Source organism: Trichechus manatus, unplaced genomic scaffold (assembly GCF_000243295.1).
Source record: "Trichechus manatus latirostris isolate Lorelei unplaced genomic scaffold, TriManLat1.0 scaffold00035, whole genome shotgun sequence".
Lineage (NCBI taxonomy): Eukaryota > Metazoa > Chordata > Mammalia > Sirenia > Trichechidae > Trichechus > Trichechus manatus.
The window spans coordinates 15,532,643-15,546,791 of NW_004443971.1; the positions used below are offsets into that span (position 1 = coordinate 15,532,643).

The window sequence follows — 14,149 nt, forward strand, 5'->3', positions numbered from 1 at the left end:
ATCTCAGAAGAGATTCATTTTGTGTTCGATCTCACAAAATGATGGGGCCTCTGGGACTTCAGCCATATGAAATGGAATAGTTGCTCAGAGAGCAATGGCAAGGATAGGAAGGACCCTGGACATGCTATACCTGAGCTCTCAAACATTAAAGTGCCTGAAATATGTCCCACTGGACTCTCTTGGGGTGTGTGGGAGGGGCCTATATGGGTGCAGTTCTTGACAGCCTGACTTCCTGGGGGCTGTGGAGAAATAGGGTCAGGGTGGGTAGGATGTGATGTTCAACCTGCTCTAACCCAGTAGCCCCAGATGCTAAAAATACATGCAGTGGCATTGGATGGAAGGTTAAACAAGCTGAGAAGCAATGCCCAGGCTTTAGAGCTGTCTTAGTCATCTAGTGCTGCAACAGAAATACCATAATTGGATGGCTTTAACAAACAGGAATTTATTCTCTCACAGTCTAGGAGGCTAGAAGTCCAAATTGAGGGCATCAGCTCTAGGGGAAGGCTTTCTCTCTCTGTCAGCTCTGTGGGAAGGTCCTTGTCATCAATCTTCTCCTGGTCTAGGAGCTTCTTAGTGCAGAGACCCCACATCTAAAGGACATGCTCTGCTTGTGGCTCTTATTTCTTGGTCGTAAGGATTCTCCATTCTCCTAGTCCATCTGACTGGCAACCCTATGCCCTCAGCCTCAGCAGGCCCCATTATTCTGCCCTTTAGGCATGGCAGCCCTGCCTCCTCAGCTTTGGGCAGTAGATCTGGCCCCATCCCGCTGGCTTTTGTGAACAGCAGCCCCACACTCTGGAACCAGTTGGTGAAGATCTGACTCTTTGAAACCTAGGAGGCTGTGGCCCCACCCTGTGAAATCCCAGAGGCTGTGACTTCACCCTTTGAGACCCCGGAGGTCATGGCCATACCCTTTGAGACTAAGGCAGCTCTGCCTCCTGTGTTCCTTGTCTCTTCAGCTTCTGCTTCCTGGTTCCTTGGCCTCTTGGCCCCTCAGGTCTTTTGGGCTGGCCTGGCATCTGCCCTGCTCAGGTGAGTGTTCCAAAGCTCTTTAGCTTTACTGACAAGTGCCTGGAGGCATGCAACTCCGTGAGTAAACCTCGGCCAGAAGGCACCCAGCTTTCTTGCTCTGTGGGTTGGCAAGCCTAGCTCCACCAATAAGTGCCCAGAGGTACCCTACTCCACCAGGAAGCCTTCTGCACAAAGGCACTCAGCTCTCTCACTCCATGGGTCAGTTCCCCTACCATCTCACACTGGTCTCCTGGTTTTGCTGCTGCCATTTCTCTGCTGCTGCTTCTTGCCGTCTATGCCGTCTCCATTGTTACAGCTCTCCTCACTTCATTCTGAGTCCTCACCACAATTGTCTTAGATGGCCATAATTCCACCAACAGTCTCTTCAAGGCAATCTAGGCTTTTACTATTAGGCACTTTAAAATTTTTCTAGCCTCTACCCATTCACAGTTTCAAAACACCTTCCACATTTTAGGTATCTGTTAGAGCAGCACCCCCACTTACGGTACCAAATTCTTAGTTGTCACATAGATTCTGACTCATGGCGACCTCATGTGTTTCAGAGTAGAACTGTGCTCCACTGGTTTTCAAGGCTGTGACCCTTCCAAAGCAGATCGCCAGGCCTTTCTTCTAAGGTGCCTCTGGGTGGGTATGAACTGCCAACATTTTGGCTAGTAGCAGAGCGTCTATCTGCTGCTAGGGACTCCTAGGGACTCCCCAAAACCAAACCAAACTTGTTACCATTGAATCTATTTTGACTCATAGCGACCCTGTAGGACAGATTAGAACTGCCCCATTGGGTTTCCAAGGAGCAGTTAGTGGATTCAAACTGCCAACCTTTGGCTGGCAACTGATCTCTTAACCACTGTGGTACTAGGGTTCCTTAGGGACTCCCTAGAGGTTCCTAAAATAGGAACTGTAATCTTTCCCTGGTGGACCTGGTGCTCACACCACATTTGTAAAAAGTGTTGGCAGGCCTGTCTGATGAGTAGGCACAATGATACAGATAGGCCCAGGAAGGTATACAGGGCCTGCAGATGACCCCGAAACCCAGTACAGGGAGGGACAGAGTTTAACCACAGAAAATGTTTTATCATTTTAGTGACTTGTTTTAGACTGGGTCCTCTAGAGAAACAAAACCAGCAAGGCATATAAATTTATATATAGAGAGATTTATATCAAGGAAATGGCTCTTGTGGTTGTAAAGGCTGGAAAGTCTCAAGTCCATGGGTCAGGCTGGAGGCTTCTCCTGATTCATGTAGCTGCAGGGGCTGGCGAACCCAAGATCAGCAGGTCAGAGAGCAGGGCTGTGGCCCACAGGCTGTGGAGACCAATGAATCCCAAGATCGGCAGACAAGATGGCAGTTAATTTACTAGCTCAAGTCTCAAGAACTGGAGGTCAGACAAACAGGAGCCAGCTGCAGGATCCAGAGCAAGCAAAAGCCCATAAGCCCTGCCAGAAAGTCTATCTATATTGGATGCAGGCCATACCCCTAAGAAAACTCCCTTTCAGTTGACTGGCTACTCACAGCAGATCCCATCATGGAGGTGATCACATTATATCAGATCTCATCATGGAGGTGATCACAACATCATATAACTGCCAAACCCCTGAGAATCAGGGCCCAGCTGAGCTGATACACAAGCTTAATGATCAGAAGACCCAATCTAGAGCTGACTCCAGCTGCAGTGCTGATCTGAGTAGACGCTGCCCCCAGAACCTGCAACTTCATACCTGGCCTCATGGGGAGCTGTCTGGGAGAGATCCCCATGGGAAAGAGAATTAATTGTGTTCCTTTCCCTATACTGACTGAAATTTCCTTAGGCCAAATCCTCTTAAATCAAAAGTATAAACATTGACTTTCCAGTCCCTCAAAGGATCAGTCAGTGAGTCAGAATCAGAATATGAATAACTCCAAACACTTGCACAGGAAGGTCTCAAAAAGAGTAGGAAAAATGGCCCAATATATATTTGAAAATCATAACGGTACATCTCCTCTCTGAAATGATACCTGGTTGGCAGACACCTTCAAGTTTTTTTTCTTTGTAACCTTCAAAATGTGATATTTCCTTTAAAATGATAAAAATGAACTATGTGCTGCCCTCCTGTGGGATTATTGTGCCCACACTGGTGCAGCTAACTCTCAGGCCTGCTGATGTGACACTAAATCCTGATCATCCTGAGGTCAACCTCAACTACAGGGTTGAGTTTTGTCTGACCCAGCGTGTGATCCACCTCGTACATTCATTTCGCTCCCACTGCTCAAGTAAAGACTCAACAGTCAGGCTAGAGCTAGCAAAGCAGAAGTGTTTATTGAGGAGGGTGAACTCACAGAGAAGATTCTGGGATCCCTGGCTGAGCAATGCAGAATATGAGTACCCGGGGAGAGATTTTGGAGCCCTCGGTCCAGAAGGAAGGGCCAGGACAACTTCCAGGGTGAGTTCTTCGGCTTCTGGGATGCAGCCACAGTGGGGAGAAGAGTCACCAGATGCAAAACCCAGGGCAGGCTTATCACTTCTAGGGGATCCGTTGGGAGAAATAAGCTGGGCAGCTCACACTTGGGCTGATCCCAGTGGCTTTGTTGACCTTTGAAAATAAAAGTCTGAATTGATGGTGACTAACGATATAGCAAACGCAACTACAATGGTGACTGAGCAAAAATAGGGCTGTTGACTCCCAAGTTGTATAGAATATTTTTTTTGGAGAGCAAGGGGGCCTAACTTGGAGAAGGTATTTCTTGGAAGGTAAAGGCTATTGTAGGGGTCCAGAGAAAGCATAGCAGGAGATGAGATGGCCTCTGGGCCATCTGGGTTTGGTACTGCGGCCAGTGCTATTCTCCATGGGACAGGAAATGAGACCACTTTCCTTCCCTCTACTTGGTGACTCTGTGGGTCTCCAGGTTGCTGTCTGCTTCACTGCTTCATCTCACAGGACCTTTCTTGGACTGGAGAAATTAGTCGAGGTGCCTCCTGGGCGGGGAGAACAGCTGCTCTCAGCATCCCGGTTTGGGGGAGTTCAAATAGCTTTGAGGTTCCGGAAAAACTGATGGAGGAGACCCTGGCTGGGCAGTGGCAGCTGGGGCTTTCTGCTGCCACCAGAAGAGGCATGTCTGGGGAGCCCAGCCCACGTCCCCGTGCCTCTCTTCCCTTTTTCCTCCCTCCCTCCACCCCCTCCACGGGCCTGGGGCTGCTACAGGGCGCCCGAGGAGACTGAGTGTACCGGCTGGGACGAGCTCCAGCTGCAGGCTCGGCTCCGGAACACAGAGCTGTCGTCCACGGAGAGCGAAGAAGCCGAGCTGACTCTGCGCGTCAGGCGGCCGACGCCGCCGCAGGCCCCGCGACGCGCCTGGGCGCGGAAAGAGCGGTCCAGGAGGAGGTAGATGACCGGGTTAGCGCAGCTGTTGACGAAGGCCAGGCAGGTGGCGATGGTGAGGCCCCAGCGCAGCGCCAGCACCAGAGGGCATGGCAGCGGCAGCGCCCCCAGCCGCGCCAGGTGGAAGACGGCCCGCAGGGCGCTGAAGGGGAGCCAGGAGCCCACGAACGTGCTCTCGATGGCGAAGATGATGCGCAGCGAGTTCCTTCGAGCCCGGCCCAGGTGCGGCGGCCTGCGCAGGCGGCGCGAGATGCGGCAGTAGCAGAAGAGGGTGACAACCAGGGGCAGCACGAAGGTCAGCAGCAGCAGCAGCAAGCTGAGGCCCTGGAAGGCGTCGGAGGGCTCCTCTCCGCACTGGCTGCCCTGGCCCCCGGGGAGCGGCTGCAGCTCGCGGTAGGCCAGGGCGGGCAGGCCGGCCAGGAGCGCCACCGCCCAGATGCCGCAGCAGGCGGCCTGCGCGTAGCGCGGGGTGCGCAGCAGGCGCGCGTCGAGCAGCTTCACCACCGCCAGGTAACGATCCACGCTCATGCCCGCCAGCAGCAGCGCGCCTGCGCAGCGCGTGCAGGCCAGCGCGAAGCAGCTGAGCTTGCAGAGGCTCTCGCTGAAGGGCCAGTGGCCGCCGAGCGCCACAGACACGGCCCACAGCGGCAGCGTGAGCACGAAGCCCAGGTCAGCGGCGGCCAGGTGCAGCACGAACGTGTCCACGAGCCGCCGCGGGCCCCGCCGCCCGGCCAGCAGCCACATTACGAAGGCGTTGCCCAGCAGGCCCACGGCGAAGGCCGCCAGGTAGAGCGCGGGGATGTAGACGTAGCTGTAGGGCAGGTCCCAGGACGGGCACAGCTCCAGCTCCTCCAGGGCGCCTGACCCGGAGTAGTCCCCGGACCCTGCCCATGGGCTGGGGCTCCAGGGCTCGGTGGGGTGCATGGCCCGGGAACCGTCAAGAGGCCTGTGCCAGATGCAGCCTTTGGCGCAGGCGGCAGCAGCTCTGAGGAGGAGGGGGATTTGCTCTTCACGGCCTGTGCCCAGCACCTCCCTTCCTGCCACCCCAGACCGAGGTGGGCAGGAAGGTGGAGAAGGAGGGGGAGGGTGTGGGGTGGGCGGAGCAGACTCCTGTGGTAGAGATGGTGGCCTGCGATTTGGGCTGGCCTAAGGGGAAGGGCAGGGACAGGGCAGAGATGGGGCTTCACAGCGGCGTCCTGCGAGCACAAGTCCCCAGAGCTGGGAGACCTGTTACTGGGAGCGTGGCCCATCACTTCCTCTACTAGCTGCTCAGTTTCTTTGCTTTTGAAGTGGGGGTACTTGGCCTATTATCTCAGGAGTCTGATGTCAGGTTGCAAGAGGTGGTGGGTGCTCCAGAATCCTACTCTGTTCTCAGATCCCCCAGTCAGCTGGCACCTGTTGTTTTCTTTAGCTTTAGTGGTGAGGAGACAGAACCCGGGATGAGATTTCATAATGGGGAGAGGGCCTCAGCAGCCTCTCCTTCACCTCTTTAGGAAAGAAGGGTTCTTCTATCTGGTGAGTATGACGTTGGGGTGGCTCTCATGCCATTGTTAGTCTCTTGAGCCACTACTAAATGTCTTAACCCTAGAAGTGGTTTTCCTGACCAAGTCAGGTCTTCATGGAGCCACGTGGAAGGGTATTAAGCCAAGGAGGGAGGGGTATGGCCAGTTATCCAGCTGGAAAAAAGCAGAGCCTGGATTTGAATTCGGCCAACTGACTGCTAGTTCATTGCTCTTCCTCTTTCCCCCATCCTGCAACAACCTGCCTGTTAAGTCATACACAGTACCAAAAACTCAGTACAGTACAGAAAAGCTCAGTACAAAAGATAATACAAGATGGCACCTAATTAAGCAGCAGATTAGTTGCCCAAAGTTAGGATTCAGGAGTTTAGGGGAGGGAGAGATCCATGGAGAAGGGTGGGAATGAAGTCTGGCCTTGCAGAGGGGAGGCTGTCCTCCTGTGGAGGAGAGGATTGGTGAGGGAAAGCTCACTTTTGTCCCTGAAGGTGGGGTATAGCAGGGATTCTGGGTGACTCCAGTTATGTCTGAATTCTTCACAGACTTTCCTCCCCTGAGATGCTATGTTAGAACTTCTCAGAGTCCACCACATTGTTACCAAGAATGAGTGACTGGCCCGCTGGGCAACCTGGTGTTGAAAGATTGAGAAGGATGATCAGTTTTGTCTGATTCAGTTTAGTTAACAATGAGCTTCTGTGTGTGACAGGGCAGGCACTATTTTAGGCTTTGCAAGAGGTACAATTCTTGACCATAGATGTTCATTGTTAGCCAGGAGAGATAGATACATATGTAGTATATCAACAGCCAACATTCCAGAAATCAAACTGTAATAAATGTTTAAACAACGTCATCTTTTAGAGCTTAGAGAAGGGAGTGGTTACTTCTGATGGAAGCAGTGAATTAGAAGTCTTTCTAGATGATACCAAAAACCAAACCTGTTGCTGTTGAGTCGATTTCGACTCATAGCGACCCTATAGGACAGAGTAGAACTGCCCTGTAGGATTTCCAAGGAGTGGCTGGTGGATTTGAACTGCCAACCTTTTGGTTAGCAGCCGTAGCTCTTAACCACTGGGCCGCCAGGGCTCCTGCTAGATGATACTTGAGGTTAATTCCAGGAAGGAGTCAAAGGGCAAATAAGAGCAGCAGAAAAGAGGAGAAAGGGTCAGACTAGAAGGAGGGAGTGAAAAGAACAAGCATACTGAGACAAGTAGAAACGTGAACTTCATGGAACAAGAAGCCGTCTGCCCAGTGTGACCAGAGCCCAGGGTGGGAGGAGGGTGGCAGGAGATGAAGCAGGAAACGCAGTTGGGGCCAGATCACAAAGGCTTTGGATTTCATTCTGTAGGGTGTGGGGAGCCACTGGACATTTTTGAATAGGGGCACAATGGAAGTCTGTGTTTTGAAAAGATTACTGGCAGAGCTATGGATTAGAAAGGGGAGAGGTTCAAGCCAGGGAGACCCCATAGCAGACTGTTGTAATGATTTGTGTTGGGGATGTGGAGAGTCTGAAATAGAATACTGGCAATAGGGACAGAAGGGAAAGGACCTATTCAAGAGCTAATTGTATCATCACAGGGCTCAGTAACCGACAGGACAGAGAGGAATCAAAGATTACCAGTTGAGTCAACTCCAACTCATGGTGACCCCATGCATGTCAGAGTAGAACTATGCTCCATAGGGTTTTCAATGGCTGATTTTTGGGAACTAGATTGCCAGGCCTTTCTTCCAAGGTGGTTCTGGGTGGACTCAAAACTCCAACCTTTAGCAGCTGAATTCATTAATTGTTTGCACCACCCAGGGATTCTGAGTCAAAAATAGGGCTGGGGTTTGTCAGTTTGGTAATTATACAGATAAACCCACTGCCGGCGAGTCGATTCCAACTCATGGCGACCCTGTAGAGCAGAATAGAAACCATAGGGTTTCCAAGGCTGTAAATCTTATGGAAGAAGACTGCCACATCTTTCTCCCACGGAGCGACTGGTGGATTCGAACCACCCACTTTTGGTTAGTAGCTGAGCACTTTAACCACTGCACCACCAGGATACTGTATGAATGTTGCTCCATTAATTGAGGTGGGGAGCACAGAGGAGTGTGTGTGTGTGTCAGAGGAAGATGATATATTCAGCTTTGACATGCTGATTTGAGACGGTAACAAAATCATTTACGGTCCAAACCAGGACACTTTTGAGAGTAAAAGAGGTACTATCATAATTAACCTGGGCCATCAGCCACAAACCAGGGCTATTCTGGGCAAACTGAGACATAAGGTCATGCTAGCTCAAGGTTCCTCTGATACATGGAGATCGATCCCCAGCAGGAAGTTGGAAAGTGGTTCTAGAGGTCAAGGAGAATTGGACATGCCCATGTCTAGGCTGTTCCTGTCAAGAATCTTTCTCCAGGGTCAATTACAAGCTGGGGGAAAGGCAGGCAAGAGAAGAGGCCAGGGAGCGAATGGTTTCTAGACTGGTTCTCGCATTGGCATCCCAGCCTCGTGCTTAGGTTTCCACCTCAGAGGGAGACTCAGAGTAATTTTTCTAATGTCTGATCTCATGGTTGCTGGTGAGCTGTGCCCACATCCGGGGAGGCCTCGGGGCTGCAGCCACCTTCCCTAGAGGCCAGCAGGGGCAGCACCTGCTTGACAGAGCATGGGGACAGCTGGGGACAGGCTTAGGGCTGCTAGATTTCATTCCCCTTTGGGCGCACTGCCGTCTGGGCTGGGATAGCATGCCTGATCCCAAAAGGTAGAGATGAACAACGAAGAAACCGCCAGGTGAAAATAAGAATGGGTGAGCGGTTCAAGAGGAGGTATAGGTAGGGGCTTGAGGGGAAGTAGAAGTAGGTTGTTTATTAAAAACCACACAGGTTGTTGTTTTCTGGGGCTGTGGCCTGGCACCCAAGGAAAGTCTGTGGTCCTGAGCACACAGCGATTCTCTCTGCCGGCCCATGGGCCCTGTGGCGCTGACTGAATCTGTCTGGACGGGAGGAAGCATCGAAGGCCAGAGCCAGGGACACTGCCCTGGGCCTGGCATCTGAGGTGCCTAACCTGGCTTCAGTGACCAACACCAACTCCAAGATACTGCTCTCGTTTGCCCATGGGGGCACTGCCCACAGCGTTAGAGATAAATCAGCTAATAGAAACGCACCTCCTGAAGGGCTGAGAATCCAGGCCACTGTCTGACGGGGTGGCAAAGCAGAGCCAGAGTGGCTTTCCCTCTTTCTCTACCTGTCTACGTACTTCATGAGCCAGCTCAGAGCCCACCCCCATGAAGCCACCTCAGACCCCCATCCCCGAAGGCCCTTCTCCTTTGTGCTGCTGGAGCCTTTGATTATAGATTGTGTTCCTTTCCGATTGGGTTGTGGGCCAGCCTTGCCCTGCCTGTGGGAGTACAGCCTCCTGGGGTGAGGAGAGGTTGTCTCGCCTCTCACAGTGATCGGCATAAGCCTGAGAGCAGGAGATGCTTAGTAAATACCTATCCAGTGCTGAACTAAATTGCTTTTAGGAGTAGGTTTACTTGATTTCTGCCCCTTTATGGGCTATATTTCAGCTCTTAAACAATTTTTTTCCCCAATCTAACTTTTTTTGTACAAAACATTTTTTAACCCTTTAGGAAAATTTTTGAACATTATATTTCCACTTTTCACCATCAAAAGCTACACAATCAATCAGTGGTGGAATAATTTGAGAAAGGATAGTGGTGATGGTTGCACAATATTATGAACGTATTCCGTGTCACTGAATTGTACATGTAAAAATTGTTGAGTGGGCAAAAGTTTTGTTATATATATTTTTACCACAATAAAACAAACAAAAAAACACCCCACATAATTACATTACAGAAAATACAAGAAGCCATCCCAGCCCTGGTACCACAATGTAACCATTTTGGTGAATTTCTTAACAGCCAGTGACATTTTCAAAAGTAAAGAATTAACTTGTAACCCCATCATTCTCAAATTTTCCTATTTTTCCACGTTCCATTTAAGATACTCTTCACATGTGTATATTTTTTTTTACACAACCATTTCAGTCAGAGTTATAGTTAAGCGTGTATACAGTTTTATAGACTGCTTTTCTCAGTGCTGTGTTAATCCACATTTTTCTGTGTTGCTTAATATTCTAATCTCTTAATTTTGGACTGTGAGGTTGTTTCCAGTTTTTGCTGTTATAGAAATTTGTAAGGAATAATTGCACTTATGACTTTTTTCTTCCTTCATACAATTTTCATAGTATAAATGCCCTTGTGTAGGGCAAAGGCTATGAAAATTCTCATGGCTTTTGAGACAAATGCTTATGTTGCTTTTTGCTTTAGAGTGTCACTGGCATTGTATGAGGGTATTGGGTTCAAGACAATCTTGTCAGAGATGTTTATTAGTAAAATCTTTTTTTCTACTTTAATAGATAATGAGTTAAAATGATACTTCATTTTAGTTTGCATTTCTTTGATTACATAAAAGATTGAAAATCTTTTCATATTTGCTTCCTTTTATGTGAACTCTCTACCTCAGTGTCCTTCACACATTCGTCTATTTCTTCCTAATTTGTATGAACTGTTTATTTAGGTGGCACAGTGGTTAGTTGTTCAGCAGCTAACCAAAGGGTCAGCAGTTAGAACCCACCAGGACTCCATGGGTGAAAGACGTGGCAGTTTGCCTCTGTAAAGATAACAGCCTTGGAAACCCTATGGGGGCAGTTCTACTCTGTCCTCCAGGGTTGCTATGAGTCGGAATCGACTTGACGGCAATGAGTTTGGTTTTTTTGGTTTTGTATTTGTTTAGGACAAATCATTGCCACATTTGATGCAAATATTTTTCCAGACTTTTTTCTGAGCTGTTTTTCATTGTGATTAGTTTTATATTTTCATATACCGTCATCAAATTTGTTCCTTTTAGCAATTTCAAAGTTTAGAATGTTACCTTCTTTGACTATCTAAAAACATTCAACTCTATTCTTATTGAAAAGTAATTTTCTATATTGCCTTTTTAAATCTACATACTGTGTAATCTTATGTTTTTCCCAGATTTCTATACGGGTTTTCTAACAATTATTAAATCTAAAATATTTAACACCCTGCTCTTAACCTTTGTGTTGTGATGTCTAATTTATTATATAAATTTCTTACGTCAGTGTGTCTGGTTCTGATCAGTGAACAAACAGGGCAGATCAGATTATCAGTGGCAAAAGCCTGGCTTAAATATCATCTTTACTTCTTGACAGCTTCCTGATCCTAGGCTCCAGTGTCTACATCTTAAATCAGGCATGATAATATTTACTAATAGGGTGCTGTGAGGATCAAATTAGATACCCCTTGTGGAAGCCCCATCCACATGCCAGGTCACAGCAGGGTTTGCTGCTTGTTCCTTGCCTTCCCCCCAGGCTCTCCCTGACATGCCCCGGGCACTCTGCTCGGTTCCTGGCTTAGTACCATCACGAAGCATCTCTCGTGTTCGGTTGTCTTGCTACTAGTCTCAGAGCTGCTCGCACTGCTGCTTCTTCCCTCCAAGACACAGTAAATGTTTTTGGAATGGCATTGGGAATCTACAAAGAGATAATCCCCATATGGGGGTCTTCAAGGCGTGACCACCACAATTCGCTGTGCCTGGTGTCACCCTCACGGTGAATTCCACAGCGTAACAGAATGAACATTGCAGAGAAATTCCTGACAGGACTGAAGCACAGACAGACCGCATTCTGTCAGTTCAGTTGTGGTCAACAGGGAGGTTAAGAATAATGAGTTCTGAGTAGGAGGAAACCCCTGCCAAGTCACATCTCCTTACACAGTACTGGAGAAGATGACTATCATGAACAAATCACTTTGACATTAGGCAGACTGTTTTGTGATATTCTGCCTTATATCAAAGCCAAAGCAGATCAGCCTTCTTGAAGAAGAGGTGTGTGTATTGTGTTTCCACATCCTCTCCCGATAAATATTGAACTGGGGATGGGAATCCTCCATTTTTATTCACTGTTACTGACTGGCTAGCAGGGTAGGGTATCCCACCGGCCACATACCCGAGATGTTGAGGAGAATCTCCTGGTGTGTGAGGGAGGGAGACGGTGTTAGAGGGAAGGGGAAGAAGGCAGCAGCAGCAGTTCTGACCCCTGCCCTGCAGCCTGACCATCTAAGGGCCGGCTGGCACACACCAGGGAGGGGCCCCACTCTGGTGCCAGAAGCCATGCAGAAAGTTTCAGAGGTTCGGTTGTTTCAGAAACTTTCAGGTACTAAATATGGGGTGTCTGGGAAAGGACCCCATCTGAGTCAGACTCAGCATTCAGGCTCCAGCCCACACTGCCTAGGGGATGACTCAATGTGAAAGCCTGGTAACCTGCAGCTGGGTAATTGTCTCAGGGCCAGATCTACACCAGACAGCACTATTGCCCCTTAGAGGGCATGGGGGAGAGGGCCAGAGATGGGCGGGGGTGGAGGGCATAGCTTTCAAGGAATATGAGACTCCTGTCTTTCCTCCATTGCAGGTTGCTGTAGCTTAAGGGTTCTTTTAAAGGTAAAAAACAAACCTGTCAGAAGCTTCCAAAAGACAAGCAATAGGGAAGTCCCTCGATATAAAAATTGCCCCAGAATTTGTTTTGAAAGGAAGTAAGATTTTTCTTTTTGTAGTACATATTCTGCCCACAGAAGCTTGTAAACTGTGTCTCACCATTACTTTTCAGTGATTTCACAGAAAGTTCGTGTTGACCTGTAGCTATGTGCAGCAGGAATTGGGCATTACTGCCTCTGCATTGGTGGGGGTTCCCCACAGGGCTATGGTTCTTCCACAGATGAGTGAAACCTCAATCCCTGATGTCACCTTCGCTTCAGATTGACTCTAAACAGTCCCTTCCTACCATAGGGCAAGGTACAGTAATAGACACAAAGATGAATATGACACGGTGCTTCCACTCAAGCTTACACATTACTGGAGAAGAGATATAATGTACAAATAACTTTGACATAAGGCAGACTGTTTTGTGATATCCTGTCTTATATCAAAGCCGAAGCAGAGCAGCCTTGCTGAAGAGGTCCGTGTGTAGGAATAGCATGAAAAACAGGAGTAAGAGCTTTAGTGGTCCTGAGTACTGAAGATTACACCTCAGCACCCCACCCCATCCTCTCTACAGTTTGAAGACAATGTTGAACTGTAAAATAAGTATAGGAAACTCCCTACGGCTTGATTTTTTTCATGACTGCATTGATGAGTTATCTTGAAATGTCAACATTTTCTGAGTTTCGGGGTACCTATTGGGTATTTCACTACCAGGTGTTCTGACATTGGTAAACAGGTAAATTGGGGCAAGCCTTTGAAAGCTTTAAATGCTGATCTCAGGAGTGTGAGTTTTATAAGACACCACTGAGTTCTGACTAGAGGGAATGAGATGATGAAATCAGTGCTTTAGGAAAACTGAGTAACAACAGGCTGGACAATTTGGAGGGAGAACTGGAATTAGACCACTTGGAAGTGCCTGCAGAAATCAGACCAAGTTTTGGGTCTGGTTTGGAATTCTGGACAAGAACTGGACAGTCCTTTCACTTATTCATTTGACAAGCATTTGTTGAAGTACCTATTGTGTTTAGGCACCGATTGTAAGGATGAAAAAATCTAAGCACAAAACTCACTTCCTAATGTACACAAATTTATCTGTAGTACTCCTAGTGTTCAGCCAGCCCACTGATGAGACTTTTACAGCTAATAGAAGACAAAAAAAAAAAAAAAAAAAAAAAAAACCAAATCCGTTGCCGTCAAGTTGATTCCAACTTACAGTGACTCTATAGGACAGAATAGAACTGCCCCTTAGAGTTTCCAAGGAGCAGCTGGTGGATTTGAACTGTTGACCTTTTGGTTAGCAGCCAAAATTAACCACTGTGCCACCAGGGCTCCTAATAATAGGAGATAAGAGTAGCAAAAGCAGTATAATGCAGACGCCTCTGGCTAAGAAGAGGATGCAGGTTTACAAACAGCTTTGTGAACGGGGCAGTGGTGTGGTTCAGTGGTTAGAATTCTTGCTCTCCATGTGGAAGACCTGGGTTCGAGTCCTGGCCAGTGTACCTCATAAGCAGCCACTTGCTATGATGCTGAACAAGTTTCAGTAGAGCTTTCAGACTAAGCCAGATTAGTAAGGCCTGGAGATCTACTTCCAGTCCTATGGATCACAGGTCTGATCTGCAACCAACCAGTGGGGATGGCACAGAACCCAGCAACATTTCGTCCATTGTGCACGACATCACCACGAGTCAGTGGTGACCCCACAGCAGCT

At 48.6% G+C, this 14,149-nt stretch overlaps 1 protein-coding gene across 1 annotated transcript; it reads right to left on the minus strand.

The window, feature by feature from the left end:
* Positions 1-4,201: 4,201 nt before the first annotated feature.
* Positions 4,202-5,392, minus strand: GPR25 (G protein-coupled receptor 25). Its single transcript, XM_004375312.3, has one exon. The coding sequence runs from the start codon at positions 5,306-5,308 to the stop codon at positions 4,202-4,204; it is 1,107 nt and encodes a 368-aa protein (XP_004375369.1). The 5' UTR covers positions 5,309-5,392.
* Positions 5,393-14,149: the final 8,757 nt, after the last annotated feature.

Excerpts from the sequence above, each read along its gene's own strand:
- GPR25 (XM_004375312.3), bottom strand. The coding sequence starts at position 5,308 with ATGCACCCCACCGAGCCCTGGAGCCCCAGCCCATGGGCAGGGTCCGGG.